General features: G+C 36.9%; 2 protein-coding genes across 3 annotated transcripts in view; one reads left to right on the top strand and one right to left on the bottom strand.

Moving 5' to 3' along the window:
* ifc (delta4-sphingolipid-FADS-like protein ifc) overlaps positions 1-2897 on the bottom strand; it is a 97332-nt gene extending 94435 nt beyond the window's left edge. Inside the window, exon 1 of the mRNA XM_090375534.1 lies at positions 2631-2897. Within this exon, the coding sequence (XP_090231660.1) occupies positions 2631-2712 (82 nt within the window). The 5' untranslated portion in view covers positions 2713-2897. The remainder of the gene's footprint in view (positions 1-2630) is intronic.
* A 202-nt stretch (positions 2898-3099) lies between these two features.
* Positions 3100-19973, top strand: part of LOC150084776 (transcription factor YY2-like) — a 294908-nt gene continuing 278034 nt past the window's right edge. For both annotated transcript variants that reach the window (XR_016547074.1, XM_090375533.1), the window contains exon 1: positions 3100-3608. Coding sequence is in view for 1 of the 2 variants with exons in the window: in XM_090375533.1 (XP_090231659.1) it covers positions 3113-3608 (496 nt within the window). In the remaining variant the exon portion in view is untranslated. The remainder of the gene's footprint in view (positions 3609-19973) is intronic.

Below are 19973 nucleotides of genomic sequence, written 5' to 3'. Positions count from 1 at the left end.
TTCCGGAAGTGTTCTACCGGAATTCTTCTACAGATATTGAAGTCAACATAGAATATAGCTCTGGTTTATACTAACAATAATATTATATAGCACCAGTAGCATTAGGCTTTTCTATACACCATTTTACTTCATTTTATTTACAGCATTTTCTTATATCTTGCAGATATTTTCTATTGCTGAGTTGTTCAGCATTAAACCTACTCACTGATGAGATCCCATCAGTTATATTAAACCTACTCACTGATGAGATCCCATCAGTTATATTAAACCTACTCACTGATGAGATCCCAAAAAGGATCAAAAGCCAGGTATAGATAGTGGCATGCATTAAATAAAATAGCAATATATTTCTACATTGGAACTGTTGTTGTTGTTTGGTTTTTAGGAGCATTAGCAACTAAGGCCATATTGCTCCGGGGATGTGCAGTGGTCATTTTCTAACCTTTCCGCATCCTCCGTATTTGGTGGTCATGGGCTCGAACCCCTGTCTAATCATGAAGCGTGTGCTATGCACTGCTGCTCCTGCCCACCTGGCTATGGAGGCACCTCATTGGAACTGTGTTTTATTTAGAATAGCACTACACCAATACAACTTGTGATGGAGTGCTTCCACAATATTGAAATCAATGCAGTAAGTAGCATACCCAGTTTGTTCAAAGCAATGTACAGAATGAGGCTATGCCCTTCATGCATATAATGACATTATATTGTTCTCATAGCATAAGGCTTTTGTCATAAATCCATTTGATTTCCAGCATATTTTGTTTGTGAAAATGGAAAGCCATTATGGTCAAATAATAATAATATTCCTTATTTTAAAATATGATTAGTTACATAAAATATATATAGTATACATTATAAACTATTTGCATGCTGAAGGCAAGAGGGTTTTTCAAAGATGAAAAATCAAAAAGGTGATCTGAATGACAACATGTAGGGATCGGAACTAGCAAATGAAGGAGGCACTCTCAACTACATGTGCATTATTTATGTAACAGTGGGAGCCTGATGATGCTACAGTGAATCCTACATCTGCAGAAAAGAGCCTATGCTGACAAAAACAAAGCCATCAATAATTGCAGAAATCTAATGTTTCATGGATTCCATGACTGCACCATTTCTTAAGAGATAAAGAACATGAAAGACTTGAAAAACTTCAGGTAAAAATTGTTATATACATTTTAAACAAGCAAAACAAAGACAAGAAGACTGACATACTAATGCAATTACAGAAGAAAAATAACATTCTTGAAAAGTAAAATATTATATTAAAAAACCATTAATCACAGCATAATGGCTTACATACACAACTGTCACAATGAAGATCACCAAGAATGACCATTCTGGAAAATAAATAGTAATCAGTTTCATGTGCATAAAGCTATAATAATTTTTTGTATTACTTGGAAATAACAAAAAATTCCCCAACTGAAATTGAATAGTCGAGTATAGTGGTAGTTATAAAAACTAGCGACAAGCCTCAGTAGGTCTCAATTTCCGTAACAAAATGTGAAACAAAACACAGCTGGTACATGTCAACGATGAGAACAAGTCAGTAAATTTAAGTACTTCAGACATAATTAAAATAACAAATTATCAACAAGGGGGAAAAACCTGAGAGTTGAACTGTGGGATGGTACAAGATGAATGGTTTTGGATATTTGCCTAGTGATAGATATCACAGAACCAAACAGGTGGAAAGTTAAGCTCAGAGATGAGCATATGTGAAAGATGGTATTAGAAGCTTATCAGAGACTATCAACAAATTTGAAGGCAAGATTTATATAAAGAAATACACTATTTCGAAATATGAAGCTGAAACACTTAAATATTTATATCCATAATGTGGAACGCTAATGGAGACCTTTCTTTTATTCCTATTAACGATTGTATTGTAGGGAATTGGGCTGGGATAAGAGCCGTGCCGAGGCGAACGAGGCTCTTGCCTTAGATTAAAAGCTGAAAGGGGGTGCCAAATGAAAGATTAAATAATTGCCAACGTTGCCATGATTAACAGTGGGGCGCAATTTTTCATTCTTGCCTCAGTTACTAAAATGGCTCGGCACGGCCCTGGCTTCCCAGCCATAGGTTGATAGCTACAAGGTGCAACTTCTCATTAGAGATGAAAAGTGTGATCTTTAGTACCCAACGGGGTTCAAAGATCACAGAACAGACATCTTTATTTCAAAATTATAACTTTCGTATTGTTCTTTTTAAATTGTCAGTTTTAAAAGAACTTTTTTGTTATCAAATAATACTAGCATCTTTTCGCATTTTTATACCAGCTGAAATTTGCTAATTGACTAACATTTTTTATATCAAATTTTATCTTCAGTGTATATATAGATTTATCTTTCCTTAGACTTTTATATCACTACATTATTATTTCCCGCAGTATCTCGAATATTTCCGTGAAATGAACAAATTCGTAACATGTTTATTTTCAGTAAAATAATTTCATAAGTCATACTTTAATAAATTCCTCCAAAACTTACACTAGAAGTATATTTATCTGTGGTTCCGGCATGGTAAACAAAATTGAGATAAACCGCTCTTAGATTAATTATGTCGAAATTATATAATTAACTACATATTAGCGTGCAAAAATAAAATATAAAAATTTTTTTTACTTAATATCTCCTTTCTCCTACTAGCATGCGGCTCATCGGTGTAAACCCACTCAAAATCTGTTCTTGAAACGCGTGCACCCATCACTCCACTCGCATGTAAGACTACCGCGAGATCGAAGAGATCAAAAATTTCACTTCATCTAAGAGCCACTCCTAGGTTGGCGTTACTTCACTCCTGGGCTACAGTAGACTATGCGCAAATCATGAGTGACAACCCACGTGTTTTATTCTGTTATGAATGATTCTCATTTTCCGTACTTTTGCTTTAAGGAAACGAAAGCTACATATATTGTATAAAAATATAATGCGTATACCGAACCATTTTTAAAAAAAAATAACTATAATACACGCAACTAGAGACTCAAACATAAAAACATCGCATGATGCTTCTTCCAGGTTGGAGAGTGCAAAACAATATATACATATAGAAAGTCTCTCAGCGATCACGTGACATTGAGCCACAAATCTGCACAGCCACAAGAATGTCCGCCATAATAGTAGGCAACATGGCGTCCTCAGATGTTGTTACCGAGGTTGAAATTCAGCCAGAAATACAAGAAGTGGAAATAGAAGCTATACCGGTGGTGATGTCTGTTGAAACAGTGGAAACAACAGTAGAAACTGTTGAAGGACAGCCCATGGTAGCACTGCAGCCTCTTCCAGAGCCTGGTCGGGAAGAAATAATTTTGCAAACACAGGAGGAAATCGTCGGTGGTACCGAGACAGAGACCGAAGCATTAACTGGATATGATCATATTCCTGTTCCCAATCCTGAAGTGTTGATTGAAACTAGCCCGAGTACATCTGGAAAACGTGGCCGGAGAGTTAAAAAAGTTGGTTATAAAGGTAAGATTCCAGGCGAACTGACATTTGAAACATCAGACCGCAGTACACGCAAATGGGAACAGAAGCAAGTGCAGATCAAAACTTTAGAAGGCGAATTTTCTGTTACAATGTGGGCATCGGGTACTGATGAAGGTAAGTTTCTGCCGTGTAAATGTTTATATACATTTCTCTATTTTTGGCTATTAGTATCAGCAGTTGTTACCTTGTAGTAGTACGTCTCTAACATCCTGATTTTCCTGCGTTTAATGGAGTGTATGTCTTATTATCGAATATAAGAATGTTAGAGGTGTGAGACATGTTCTGTCTCTTTTTCCCAGTTTACACTGGCAGCAGAAAATGTTGATAGCATTAGTATTAAGTGTGTCCTTTTTGGCAGATGCGGCCATCAACGCATCATGGGCGCCGCCATATTCGTTTTGCAAAATGGCCTCCTTTAAACTATGGCGGAGGGTAGCCATTTTTGTTAATGACAGAATTGTTGGTTCCTTTGTTCTTAGTTTTTCCTCTTTTAAAGTATTATTTTTATAATGATTAGCAATCATTGTTTTGATATTGTTGTAATTCGGTACATAGTAGACTAAAGAGGCAATGAGTATTGAACTTTTTAAAGATAGAAAACTAGTTCTGTAAATCTTAGTATAACCTTCGTGCATACAGTATGGGAGATGTGGCACTGGCTGAAAGTAGCGCTATGGCGGCCATAACTCTGTAATATGAATATCTTGCCACATTTACCAATTTGTTTGTAGTTTAGAAATGATTGCATTGAAATGGCTTTAGGATGCGGTTTGTTCGAACTTGGGGATATGATTTTGATTTACCATAAAATAGGAATTCGTACCATATATCGATGTGGTACTTTACTGATCGACAAAAATTTGTCTATATAAAAACATTTTGTTATTTAGTTTATAAGTTTATTTTTCTTTGAGGATGGAGAGGAATTAATTGATTAGATTTGTGAAAAGGAACACTAGTGCCCGAATTATATTTTTAAAGGGAAGTCTTCTATTAAAAATAATAATTCGAATAAAGTTATAGGTCACGGATACTGATTGTGGGAACTGTAATATACGAAGCTATGCACGGTAGCTACAGAATTCTTTTGCATTCAAAGCACTTTGTATAACGTTAAACCTTTAACTGCCATTTCTCAGCAATCTGCATAATTTTGTTAGATCCAGTTGTAGGAGTTTATCTTGATTAGTGTTATAAACCACCCTGCCAAGCTGTTTATCATCTGCAAACTTATACCATAAGCCTGATATATATATTCATTAATAAATATAGAAAACAACAATGGGCCAGCACTGGATCTTGGGATCCCACTAATAAAATTAGCCCAGGAAGAGTGGTGCCCATTAATAAGCATTCTTATCTTCTCCCATTCAACCATTCCTTTATCTAGAGCAGTAATTTGCCCTTAATGATAAGCAGTAACTTGCCCTTCAAACAACATTGCTCCAATTTGTTATGGCAGATGGCCACATCTGCCATAACAAATTGGCAGAACATAACAAAATAACATCTGCCATCAATGTATGGCAGATGGCTGCATCTGCCAGTAGTAGTAGTGGCATGTGGTGTAAGTGTTATGAGCTCATGCAGCATCAGCCAAAAAAAAAAAAAAAAAATCACACCATTCCCTCCAAATGCTTGTCCAGTTCCTCCTTAAATTTATTTAACTTATCAATCCACAATGACAGATGGAAGTTTGTTCCAGCAATTAACCACCTGCTGGCTAAAGGCAAATTTCTGCACATCTATTCTACATCTGTCTTTTCTTAATTTGAATTTATGCCCCCTTAGGTTCGTAATCTGAACAAGTGGAAAGGTCCCATCAGAATTCAGCTTGCTCAACCCATTCAAGGCCTTGAATGGGTTGAGCAAGTGTGTGGGCCGCATCTGCCACGTTGATGCAGATGCGGCCCACAGAGTAGTAAGATAAAAATTAAAACAGTGTCAACTCCCCTAGACGATAATGTTAATTCTGGTTACATGTTAAAACGTATAGACAGTGGAGCCACCAATTTATCTCTTCTTATACTTTAATTTATGAAGCATACACATGGTAATTTTTTTCTTTTTTCACACATTTTTAAATATATAATTATTATGATATATATAATATTTTAATAACTGTTTCTAAATATTTTGAATGGTTTTAATAATATAATGGCTAAAATGCAGCATAGGAAGAGATTAATGAGTCATGTGTGCCCATTGCAATAAAGATTAATAAATAATTTTACTTGCACCCTGTTGGGTTCAGGTGAGTAGTAATAATAGGTTTTGGTATAGTAAGCCCAGTGCACCTGTTGCACTGTACTGAAACCCAGTAGTGTGGATATAAAATTCTTTATTTATTAATGTTTATTGCAACTGGCACATGACCCATATTAATCTCCTTCATACCTGCCAATGTCTTGCCATTATATTTTAAATTATTACTTATTTGACCTTATTTAACTCCTTAATTCTACATCTGGTCACTTGAACTAATGAACATTATTGTTTTTGGTTTCCATTTAATGAATTGAATGCCTTTTGGTTTTAATTTTTATTTAATTCTTTTCCTTTACTCATTTATTATTTTATGTTTGCCATCCTATGAAATGAACAGTGCATCATTTGGCTCTTAACTGCAGCCACTAATGTTTTTTTATTTGTATTTTTGTGTAGTACACTAAAATAATCTGGAATGAATGAAAAATTTGGAAGACAATTATCTGTGACTAAATTTTGAGTGTTTTATTGCTGAGTTATTTTCTTTAACAAAAATAATTTAGCATTCTTTCATTTAGATCACTATTTATTTGAGTTAGCATTAAAAAAAAAAAAAAAAAAACAAACGTGACACAATAATTCGTCGACGTCCTTTTATTTATGAAGTTTCTCATTACATGTAGCCTTCTGTAAATTGAAATAGTAACACTATCAAATGAACTGTCCTGTAATATATAAAAAAAAGCATGTTGATTCAAGTCATAAAATTAAAAGGAAGACTAAAGACATATATGCACAGTACAAAAAGAAAAAATAAATTTAATAATAATAGACCCACATGATAGCGAAACAGAGACCCAACACAATCCAGACTGGCCTACCACCTGTCTCCCAAAAATGTACAAGATCATGGCCAGCTGCATAACCAAGAAGATATCTGACCCACTTTAAGAGCAAGAATATAATGGCTGGACATAGTGTGTGGTGTATAATAAATAAATTTTTCTGTTTATACTCTGGCACGACAACCAAGTCAGTAGATATTACCATTAATCATCAATGCAAATATATATTGTATTTAGTAGCCACGGGCTTGAACCCCGGTCCACTCAAGGAAGGCGTGCTATACACTCTCACTCCTGACCACTCGGCTACACCAGGCCTAGATGTTAATTGTAATGCGGCTCTGAGGGTCCCCCCCCCCCAACTCCACATCTAGCAGTGTGATGAATACAAAATACTCTGTAAAGGCCGGATTAATGTAGGTTAGTGACTGTGTAGTGTTAGTGCGCGTTATGTTGGTTGTGTTGTTCATCCGGCCTCTTAGCCTAGGGGCCTGTGTTTTCACACACAAATCTCTGGTTTGCCATCTGGCGCCACAAGGAGGCATGCTGGGCAGTAGGGAGGGTGAAGCACTACTGGGGCGAACACTGTGGTAGCCAAGGCTACAGGCAGGGAAAGCCCATTAAAACAACAACAACAAAAAAGGAGTGAGTCACATCTGTTCTGGGCCTGTTCAACCCATTATACACTTAAGTCAGATCACCTTGCAGGTGTCTAGTCTACAGATGCTGCGATTTGCAGAATTTTAGCACTTCTTGGTAAGAGCACCCCTTCATTCCCCTCACCAATTTTGTTGCCCTTCTCTATACTTACTCAAGCAACTCTACATCCTTCCTCCAGACCTGTATGCAGTACTCAAGGTGTGATTTGGCCATTGTCTTATACAAGGAGATAATCACCTCCTTATCCATGCTAGCAAAATTCCTGAATATCATTGACAATACCCCATGACTTGTCCTGGCACCCCGTCTGCACTGCTCAGAAAACTTCATATCTGACTGCACAATGTTTCTTCAGTTTCTACCATCTTTTTCTGTTTTCAGTTTTTCAGTTTCTACCATCCTAAATATAGAACCACACAACTGGTACATTTCTCTGGGGTTACTACTACTACCACAAATGCAGTACTTTGCATTTTTTAATGTTATACTTTAGTTGTTACATCTCAGCCCACCTGCTCAAGTTTTCTAGATCCTGTTGCACACTACCATTACTGTCATTAACAACCTTGCCAACCTTTGTATCATTTGCATACTTGGACATTAAGCCTGATATAACTTTATGAATATCATTGATAAATATATAAAAAAAAAAAAAAAAAAAACACAACAGTGGGCCAAACACATAACCCTGGGGGACTCCACTAATAACAGTCCACAAAGAGCAGCATCCATTGATTAACAGTCAGTCTTCTCCCACTCAATCACTCTTTTATCCATAGTAGCAACTTGCTCTTAATACCATATTACTCCAATTTGTACAGTAGTCTTTCATGTGCAGCAGTATCAAAAGCTTTCCTGAAATCCAAGTATATGATTTAAAAATTATTTTTTGCATCCAGTTCCTTTTTGCCCACATCATAGTATCCAATGAAATTTGTCAGGTAAGAGTTCCTCTTAACAAATCCATGAACTGTCTGAATTATAAGTGTCTTTCACTCTTTTGCATTCATTCTGAGCCACTCTCATTCACCATAAATCATTTTCATTCCCTTTTACCATAACTACTTTTACTCCTGTCTCAGTCAATCATCACCCATTTCATTCATACACTTACATGCTACTGTCGTATACAATCGAGTGGATCCCCTCTCGTTCATAACTGCATAAGATGGTTGCCACAGACAAACTCATAATGGCTGAACAGCAGAAAGGAGCAATTAACCATACTGCAGTTATAGAGAAAGCCTACAAGAAGTACTGCAACTGTACATGGCCTACATCGATTACTGCAAGGCCATTGACTTCATGGCTCATAGCTGGCTAATAGAGATCTCCAAAATCAATCTGACGGTGAAAAAATTCCTTAAAAGCAACCATGGCAAAATGAAGTACCACCATTAAGATGGAGAACATCACAACCAGGCCAATCCCCTTCAGGAGAGGAATCTTTCAGGGAGATGCCGTGAGCCCACTGTGGTTCTGTCTAGCACTGAACCTGTTATCTGCCATGCTGAACATCAGCAAGTATGAATATAACCTCAATGAAGAAAGGAAAAACTGGTACACCCTCTCCCACATGATATAAATGGATGACATCAAGCTCTATGTGGCAACAAAGAAGCAGCTCCAATAGCTACTCAGGTTCACTGAAGAATTGAGCAATGATATTAGAATGGAATTTGGTGTAACAAATGCGAGCCCTGCAGACTGCATCAGCGAAATTAGTTGCCGAAAACACCAGCGGCATACTGGTAAAGAGATCAGAGCCATGAAAGAGGTGGCAGATGTACAAATACTTGGAGATGATGTAGGCTCAGCAGTTACAGCACAAGGAAATCAAGGGCTGCCTGACTAAAAAATACTATTAGAGATTTAGCAGTCTACTCAAAGGAAAGCTGAATGGTGTGAACACAGTTAAAGCCATAAACACCTTTGCAGTCCCGGTGCTAATGTACTCCTTTGGGATCACAAATTGGACTAACACCAAGCTGGAGGATATCAGAAGAAAGACGAGTCTAAACATGACCAAGAGCTGCCAACATCAACTGGAGTCTGCAATGGAGAGAGAGACAGCAGCTTGGAAAGAGGGAGGGAGGAAGGAGCCTGACAAACCTCATTGAGCGACAGAAAACAGTGATGGCTAACCTGAAGGATTACTTTCAGAAAAACACAGCAGCACTCAACCAGGACACAAAGAAGATAAACAAGCAGCATACCCCACTCACCCAGACATTACAAACGAAGCTAGAAAGATGGGCAAAGAAGACAGCACATGGCAGAAACTACATTGACCTCCATCAAGATCACAAATAAAATGGCTTCCATTGCAATCCTTAAGAGAGGGACGCTCTTCCCTGAACATTGAAGGATTCGTGATCAGCATCGAAGACCGGATAATCAACACTAGAACTATATTTATTATTATTGTCTTTGGTAGCCCATAGACATTTGTTCAAATCCACCTAATATCACTGACTTTATTATCCTTATACAGGAAACCAGCCGCCAGAGAGCAGTCATCACCTAGAATAACTGCTACCTGATGCTCGTCCTTATGAACGTGGAACTGGACCTAGGTCTACTGTGTTGACCGCACAAAATTCCTGCACCCTCTGGCGGAAGTGCTAGACCAGAGGGTGCCAGCAAAAAATAAATACATAAAAAAATAACAATGATAAATAAAATAACTAATAAAAAAATAATAATAATAAATAATATTTATAAAAATAAATAAAAAAAACCAAATAATAATAAAAATATATATATAATAAAAAATAAACTAATAAATCTCTCCTCCCCACACAGGTATTCAGGAATCAAAGCTTCCTACTCCTGTGGGCAGAGGAATTAAAAAAAAAAAAAAAAAAAAAGACACCATTCTGGTCCACAATCCCGCACTTAGTTACTTACATAGTGCCAGCAAACACAACTAAAAGGAAGGGAAAAAAATAATAATAAATAAATAGTAAAAAGAAAAAAAAAATGAAAACCAGGGTGGTTAGGGGGGAAAAAGCCTCTACCCCCACCCAAATCTCACCCTGGCAATTTATCTCGCACTATGTTAGAGGGGAACAGGTATCAGACACTCAGATTAAAACACTGATGGATCCAATATCTCTCTATTACAGAAGATTTAGGAGAAGCCCGGTTGGCCTGCCTCCCTAAAATCCACTCGTGCACACCTTCTCGATGGTAAGCCCTGTTACGTCACTTAGGTGGCAACGAACGTGTAGAGTGGTTCTCTGCAAGACGCCTGGTCAGCGTGAAGAGGAAAAGATCAAACCCTCCAGCATATGACAGCACGACAAAAGAAATGGCCCTAAGTCCCCAGCAGCTTTCACTTTCCCTCTTATGGCAGCGAGAGGATCAGAGTGGAAGCAGAGGGTGCTAAGAATCTCTGGGTACGACCAGGCTGCCATGCACGGAAACTGAACTTGGCCTGTTATAACATAAGATCGGTGAAGACAGGATATTATGAAAATGCCAAACATGAAAGGTATCAAAACCTTTAGTACTTAGTACTGTGCATGGGTTGAAGGTGAAGTATGTGGGGAGGGATGCCGGAAACTTTCCTCTAGAGACTAAATATGGGTTTCACCACTTCACGCCTCCAATAAGCAAAGTGGTGGTATTTCACCGGTTGATGAAAGTCATCTACCACTAGAGCTGGAAAAGGAATTAGAAAATGTGAATTGGAATATCATCGGTTTGGCTGAAACAAGAAGAAGAAATGAATCACTTATGAGTTTATCAAGTGATAAACCTCTTCACCATGATGATGAAGAGGTTGAAGAAATGTACACCGAAATTGAGTCTTCTAGATGAGCAGAAAACCCACTACACTATTATTATGGGGGACTTCAATGCTAAGGTTGGAAAAAGGCAAAACAGTGCAGAAAGAGGAACTATACGAAATTTTGGAATTGATGAAAGAAATAAGAGGTGAAAGACTTGTGGAATTTGCAGAATCTCAAGGACTGTCAGTAATGAACACTTTTCAAGAAAAGGGTGAACAGAAAGTGGACATGGAAGAGTCCAAATGGATTAACAACTAATGAAATCGACTTCATCCTCACTAACAGAAGATATATTCTGAATGATTTTACCATCCTGAATAAGGTAAATGTTGAAAGTGATCACAGAATGGTAAGATGTACACTTGATATAGATGTAGGAAAGGAAAGGAAAAAACTGACTCGAGTAAATAATACAAAGGTCTTCGAGATAACAGAGGAGGAGAAAAAGCAGTATGTACTGGAACTTAAGAACAAGTTTGAACTTCTGCAGACTACTCAGGACCAAGATATCGACGAGGAATACTACAACTTTCTGAAAGTGATAAAGCCCAAGAAACCTATAGGGAAACAGAAATCCAAAGAAGAAAAAATTAGTCAAACACTTGTCATGATGAACCAAAGACGACAAATGAAGAGCAAGAAAAGCACAGACAGGGAGAAAATTGAGTATACTGAGTTATGCAAAGCCATTAGAAAGAGACTCAGAGAGGACATAGGAAGATTTAACACAAGAAAAGTAGAACAAACATTAAGGGAAAACAAAGGATTTAAATCAGCAGCCATGAGCAGTAATACAGAAAGACAAATGGAACTGAAGAATAGCAATGGTGTACTTATAAACAGCAGAGAATGCATAATTCAAATAGCAGAAGACTACTATAGAGAATTATACAAGGAGCGAGGGAATGGTGCCAGCAGTGGGGATGATGGATTGCAAAGTAGCAACACATTCGGCATACCTGATATTCTTCCTGATGAGGTAGAACATGCATTGAAGAAAATGAAGAATCAGAAAGCCCCAGGGGAAGATGAAGTTACTGTAGAGTTGTTAAAATTGGGAGGAAGAGACATAACACAAAAACTGGCAAGGCTCTTCACAAAGTGCATTAGAAAAGGTGTGACGCCTAAGCAGTGGAATAATGCAATCATAGTTTTGCTGCATAAGAAAGGAGATAAATCAGAAATTGGAAATTATAAACCAATTAGCTTGTTATCCCACATCTACAAGTTGTTCACAAGGGTCATTACTAACAGATTAGAAAGAATACTTGATGAGAATCAACCGAAATAGCAAGCTGGCTTTAGGACAGGATTATCAACTATGGATCACCTTCATGTAATTTCACAGCTAATGGAGAAGGAAAATGAATATAAAACACCATTATTTGGTGGATTATGAAAAGGAGGCATTTGACTCCATATAGCATAAGGCAATGTTTCGGGCACTGGAAAGACAAGGCATAGATACCCCATATATTATGATTTTGAAGAAAATATATGAGAGTGCTACCTCCTTTATTAGACTAGACAAAGACAGTAGCAAATTTAAAATTGAGAAAGGAGTTCGACAAGTAGACACAATATCTCCGAAGCTGTTTACTGCTGCCCTTGAGGAACCTTTCAGAAGATTAGACTGGTCGCAGAAAGGAGTCAATGTGAACGGAGAGTACCTAAACCATTTACGATTTGCAGATGACATTGTGGTCATAAGCCACGATCCCAAAGAATTAAGAGGAAAATCTTAATCAGTTATGCACAGTTAGTAAGGATTTTGGACTAAAGATGAATATGGCTAAAACAAAAGTAATGATGAACAAGTATGCCACAGAAAGGGAAATAATGATTTGAAGGAGCAGTAATTGAAAAGGTGGAGTCATATAGTTATCTGGGACAAGTTATTAGCTGTAATAATGATAAATGGCTGGAAGTCAAGAGAAGAATAAATTTTGGATGGATAGCATTCAGGAAATAGTCACATACTGAAGAGCAATATTCCAGTTTGTCTGAAACATAAAATAATGGACCAATGTATACTCCGCACCATGACTTATGGAAGTGAAACTTGGGCACTCACCAAAAGAATGGAAGAAAAGCTGAGACTACACAGTGAAGAATGGAACGAATTATATTGGGAATCAGACTGTTAGATAAGAAGAGAAACACATGGATTAGGCAGCAAACTCAAGTAAAGGACATTCTTATCAAAACTAAAATTCTAAACTAGCTTGAAGACATGATGACAGATGGACAAAGAAAATAACAGAATGGTACCCAAGAGGAGCTAGAAGAAAACCTGGAAGACAAAGGGGGAGATGGATAGATGAAATTCATGAGTTTTTGGGTAGTAAATGGATGGCCAGTGCTCAAAACAGAAGGAACTGGAAAGTTGCTGGAGAGGCCTTCATCCTGCAGTGGATTGAAAATGGCCGATGGTGATGATGTTAATTTCCACAGTGCCAGCAAACAAAAAAAAATAATAAATAAATAAATAAAATAAAAACCAGGATAAGAATAGGATGGGGGGGGAGAGAAAAAAAATCTATACCGTGAACAGCTATTAGTTTACAAATATCAAGGCTGATGTCTTCTTTTTAGAAATACAGAAATAGCAAACCTTCGAAAAGAAACAAACTTATTATAATCTGACAAGTAGTTATTTTCATTTCCATATCTCAAGTCACTAATTACATTCTTTAATTGAGCTCTGTAATTCTCATACAACTTTAACTTTAATCCAAAATAATATAATTTACTATTTAAAATACCATGCCCTGTTAACAAAAAAGAAGTCTCCGTACTAGAAAAAAACACTTATTCAGTTTAAAACGTGAAAAAGACACACTTGGAATAAAATGTCTGGTGACAGCACCAGTAATACTATCCGTCCATCTGGCTTGCCAGTTTTCCATTAACTTAGCATATATTCTTTTCTTTTCAACCTTAGGATCAATGTTTAAACATGTGAAATTATTATATTTCCTAATATGGTAACAGAAAGCTCTATATATTATAAAAAGATCTAACGGTATGTGGCCTGCTAATACCTGCAGGGCATTTGTTGACACAGTTCTTCAAACCCTCTGAATTGCCAACAGCATTGTTCTTTGCACAGAATTTAACTTGTCTTTAAACTTAATCTTATTCACACAAGTTACCAACACTGATGATACAAAAGTCATTATTGGCAGAAAACTGCTGTATAATAAAAATTTAAAACTGATCTACGTAACCCCCATTCTGATCTAGAAATCTGTATTACTGCTGCACTAAAACGCTTAATTTTATTCATCAAATAATTCAAATGTGGAATAAAAGTTAACCTAGCATCTAATAAAACACCTAGATACTTAGTTTGGGTAACAAATTTAATTTGTTTACAATTTAACAAAATTTTTGGTGGTCGATTGATATCAAGGTGACCTTTAACTAACATCATAATTGTTTTTTCTTCTGAAACCGTTAATTTATTTACAATAGCCCATGATGTTAAATTCTGAAGAACCATTGCAGCCTAAAACGCTTCAATATCCCTTCTTGGGTTACCAGGCACATAGATAAGCAGGTCATCTGCAAATGCTATTTTATGGCAAACTGTTTGTCTCAATTTAAGCCATTGGTTCAGAACCAAATTCCAAAATAGGGGACCCAACACAGATCCCTGTGGCATCCCTTAGACACTAATTTCCTATAAGTTAAATGCTGTGCCCTTACAATTATTTGCCTTGAAGTTAAATAGCTTATTACAACCCGGTATATTTTCCCTGGACAATGGAGCTGTCTTAACGAGTAAAGAATACTCTCGTGCCAGACTGAATCAAAAGCTCCTGCAAAGTCAATGAACAAAGCAAGAATATATTTACTATCTGCATTTTTAACGTAAGCACTAAATCATTAATCGCGACCTCAGAAGATTTGGATTTTCTAAAACTATACTGAAATGGCAACTCATTGTAGTGTAAATTCATAAAGTCACTTAATCACTGGAAAATCAATCTCTCAAACAACTTGCCTGTGTTAGGTAACAGTGATATTGGTTGAAAGCTCCTGGGGTTTGTTTTTACCTGGTTTTTGCAACAATTTCAGAAGGGCACATTTTCAGAAAACAGGAAATGTGCCTTCCAATAAACATTTTCTGGCCGGTACAAACTTAAAAAAATTGTGGAAACGTATTTTGCTTCCTGTAGGAATAAATGGAGGTATTGTGAAAATATCATACTGTGAACCTAATAGCACATTTTTTATTTATTTTTTTAGTAATTCATTCCAAGACCTAGGAAGTTCAAATTTTTGCTATATAACTAAGTTATTTATCTCTCTAAAAGGTCATTTTTATAATGGAAATTGCAACACACTTTCTTTGTTACCATGTAAAAATCAATTCGTTCCATTATAAAAATCAATTTTTAATGCCTTTGTGATATTTTTCTTAAACACATTTCTGGAGATCACTACCATAAAACAATTTTTTTTTTTTTATTGTGCTTTTCTGTTAGTGCAATCTGTTATAAATAGGTAGTGAACTCTATTTTATTGCATTTGCGGTAATATCGATAACTGGAATTCTTTGGGTTTTTGCATTATGGTAAAATGTGTTCCACCTTCACTGAAATCTTCAATCATATAAAAAAAAACATAAATTTTCAGAATCTTCTCTTCATTTCTATTTACTTATTACAACAGCGAAGGGAAAGGGACCAATGGAAAGTGCAAGGTGAATCATCATCATCAGCCATTTTCAATCCACTGCAGGATGAAGGCCTCTCCAGCAACTTTCCAGTTCCTTCTGTTTTGAGCACTGGCCATCCATTTACTACCCAAAAACTAATGAATTTCATCTATCCATCTCCGCCTTTGGCTTCCAGGTTTTCTTCTAGCTCCTCTTGGGTATCATTCTGTTATTTCCTTTGTCCATCTGTCATCATGTCTTCGAGCTAGTTTAGAATTTTAGTTTTGATAAGAATGTCCTTTACTTGAGTTTGCTGCCTAATCCATGTGTTTCTCTTCTTATCTAACAGTCTGATTCCCAATATAATTCGTTCCATTCTTCGCTGTGTAGTTCTCAGCTTTTCTTCCATTCTTTTGGCGAGTGCCCAAGTTTCACTTCCATGTCATGGTGCGGAGTATACATTGGTTCATTATTTTACGTTTCAGACAAACTGGAATATTGCTCTTCAGTATGTGACTATATTTCCTGAATGCTATCCATCCAAAATTTATTCTTCTCTTGACTTCCAGCCATTTATCATTATTACAGCTAATAACTTGTCCCAGATAAGTATATGACTCCACCTTTTCAATTACTGCTCCTTCAAATCATTATTTCCCTTTCCGTGGCATACTTGTTCATCATTACTTTTGTTTTAGCCATATTCATCTTTAGTCCAAAATCCTTACTAACTGTGCATAACTGATTAAGATTTTCCTCTAATTCTTTGGGATCGTGGCTTATGACCACAAAGTCATCTGCAAATCATAAATGGCTTAGGTACTCTCCATTCACATTGACTCCTTTCTGCGACCAGTCTAATCTTCTGAAAGGTTCCTCAAGGGCAGCAGTAAACAGCTTCAGAGATATTGTGTCTACTTGTTGAACTCCTTTCTCGATTTTAAATTTCCTACATTCTTTGTCTAGTCTAATAAAAGAGGTAGCACTCTCATATATTTTCTTCCAAATCATAATATATGGGATATCTATGCCTTGTCTTTCCAGTGCCCGAAACATTGCCTTATGCTGTATGGAGCAAAATGCCTTTTCATAATCCACAAATGCCAGGCATAATGGTGTCAAGATCAACAGCAATCAAATCAAAAAACAGCATTCAGGTGCTATATAAAATATGGAAAAGCTATTAGTAATATGGATGGAAAATCAGATTCAGAAGCAAGTGCCCCGAGTCCAATGGCCATTCAAGCAATAGCAAGAAGTATTTATGAAGATATTAAGGATAAGTATAGTGAACCCCAAGCCAAGTTCATAGCAAGCAACGGGTGGTTTTATAGGTTCAAGCATCGCACTGGTTTCCAAAACATTAAAGTATGCAGTGAAGTCGCCAGTGCTGATTCTGCAGTTACTGAGAAATTTTGTGATGTGTTTGAAAAAGCCACTTCTAATTCTCCACAGCCCTCAACTTCCACAATGGCATGCTTATCAGCTGGCAAGTTAATTCTGGCAACGATGCTCAAAAGATAAAACTTGCTGACGTTATGCCTGTCTCCTCTCTTCTTGTAATTTGTAATTTTTCCTGTGCATGTGATAAAAAAATTGAATAAATAATTCTATTTACGTGTTCGTCGAACATTTCTTTTTTGCTTCAATCAAATTCAGCGTGCATAGTTGAGTGCTGCATAAGCATTTAGGGAAATTCCGACTTACGTAAAATGTGACTTGTGTAAAGTTCTGCGGAACCCAACCTTTTCGTAAGTCGGGGAGTGGCTGTACTGGAGAATTACTATTTATTACTTTCTTTTTTAAAGAAATTGAGAAATCAGAAGTCAGAGAACCATCTGCTATCACTTGCATTGAATGATCAGAAAGAAAACTGGCTACCCAGTTACAAAATATAAAGGTAAACCATAATATAGAGGCTTGTTGCGAAGACCTTTATTCCAAACATTAATAAAAAGCATTGGAAATGTAAAAAGGAATTGCTTGAGTTTCGCAGAACTCTTCTGCAGGATTTGTCTTCAGGTGAGTAATGTGAGCTGCGACATTGCCAGTTGGTAGACACTGGCGGAATCCTTATTAGCAGTTGGTAGTCAGATGGAAGGTTTCGAGATGTGGAAGATTTATCAGTTAATGGATTTCTGTATTACTTTAGAAAGAATGGAGGTGAGTGCAATGGGATGATATGTGGAAGAGATGAATTGTCTCACATTTTAGGAAGTGGCTGGATATGAGCAAATTTCCATATAGAACAAAAAACACTTGTGGAATAAGAGGATAAAAATCTTTTGTACTTTCTCCAATTTTGAGAACAAGAGAAAAGCCATCAGGACCTGGGAGACTTCATGGCATCGCCATTGTTCAGAAGTCTTATAATGATGTTCTTGTGTCACAAGACCATTATAAGCATTGGGTGAATTGTGTTTGATGCAGAAGGAGGCAACTTTCCATGAACATTGTTGCAAAACTTAAAGCAGAATGCTGATAAGTCAGCATAGCATTATGTGCAGCTGAAGAGGAAGCAGAACCATCAGGTTGTAGCAGAGGTGGAAGTATGGAAAAAAAAAAAATTTGGCTTAATCAAAGGCCAGAAAGAAGGCTTGACAGCCATCTGAATAAGAAACAAATTTTGTGCATTTAGCTTATTCAAAATTGTTTAGGTTGATTAATAGACTTATTTACAACTGTTATCAGCTTTAGTGTAGGCAGAAAATAAAACTAGAGATTTTGATACAAGCCAGGGAAAAGCTACATTACTATCTTGAACAGCCTTAGCATATTTAGTGCAAATGAAGTTTAGCATTGGCATATCATGCAAGAAAACAAGCTTATATAGTATCGGCCAAAAAAAAAAAAAAAACCCTTCCATTTCACCTATCCATTAACTCCAAATGTTTGTCTGGTTTTGCCTTGAATTTATTTAAGCTGTCAAATTCTATGACAGATGGAAGTTTGTTCCAGAAATCGACAACCCACTGGCTACAGGCAAATTTCTGCACATTATTCTACAACTGTCTTTCCTCATTTTAATTCATGTCCCCTCAGGTGATTAATCTGGGGAAGAGAAAGAATCCCATCAACATTGAACTTGCTCAAACTATTCAAGGCCTTATACACCTCACAGGTGCCTAGTCTCCAGACTGCAATTTCCAGAACTTAAGCCCTTTCTTTGTAAGGGCAACCCTTGGTTCCATTTGGCAGTCTTGTTGCCCTTCTCTGTACTTTTTCGAGCAGCTGTACATCTGTCCTAAAATAAGGCCTCCAGACCTGTATACAGTACTCAAGGTGTGGCTTATGCAAGGGGATAATCACCTCCTTATTCCTGCTTAAAAATTCCTGTATATCATTGACAAGACTCCGTGAGCTATTCTTGCAGTGCACAGACAACTGTCTGTGCACTGCTCAGAAAACTTCATATCTGACTGCACAATTACCCCAGGGGTTTTTCATTCTCTACTACCCTGAGTGTAGTACCACACAGTTGATACGTTTGCGGTTACTGCTACTCATATGCATTACTTAACCTTTATCAATGTTAAACCTCAGTTGCTACCCCTCAGCCCATCTGCTCAATTTTTCTAGATCCTGTTGCAGTAGTGTACTATCATTAGCATCATTAATAACCCTGGCAACTTTCGTATCGTCTGCAAAACTTCGACATTAAGCATGTTATACCTTCATCAATATCATTGATAAATACAGGAAACAACAACAATGGGCTCAACACGTACCTTCATGGGCTAATAACATTAGTCCATGAAGAGCAGTGTCCATTGATTTCCATTCACTGTCTTCTCCCACTCAACCATCCCTTTATTCGTAGCAGCAAGTTGCTTTTAATTCCAAACTGCTCCAACTTGTACAGTAGTATTCCATGTGCAACTGTCAAAAGCTTTCCTGAAATCAAAGTGTATGATATCAAAATTATTTTTGCATCCAGTTCCTTTGTGAACTCATCCAATCAAATTGTCAGACAAGACTTGCCCTTAACAAAACTATGCTGTGCCTGAACTGCAGTCTTGTCTAGATGATCCTGCATTGCTTCTTTAACCAGTGCCTCCATTAATTTCCCTGGAACAGAAGTTAAACTAACTGGTCTGTAATTATTTGTGATTTCGGGTCACATTTGCACATCTCCAGTCCATGGGGCATCCCCTGAGTCCAAGAAATCTCTCATAATTATGGATAAGGGTTTGCTTACTTTTGCTGATTCCGTTAATATAACTGGATAGATCCCATCCACCCCAGGTGCCTTTGTTATGTTTAAATCCAACAATTTCTCCCTTCTGAGAAACAAGAAGAATCC

The sequence above is a fragment of the Mastigoproctus giganteus genome, chromosome 6 (assembly GCF_048544385.1).
Source record: "Mastigoproctus giganteus isolate SK-2022 chromosome 6, ASM4854438v1, whole genome shotgun sequence".
Lineage (NCBI taxonomy): Eukaryota > Metazoa > Arthropoda > Arachnida > Uropygi > Thelyphonidae > Mastigoproctus > Mastigoproctus giganteus.
The sequence above is the reverse complement of the archived record's forward strand: the minus strand, read 5'-3'. Positions and strand labels throughout refer to the sequence as shown.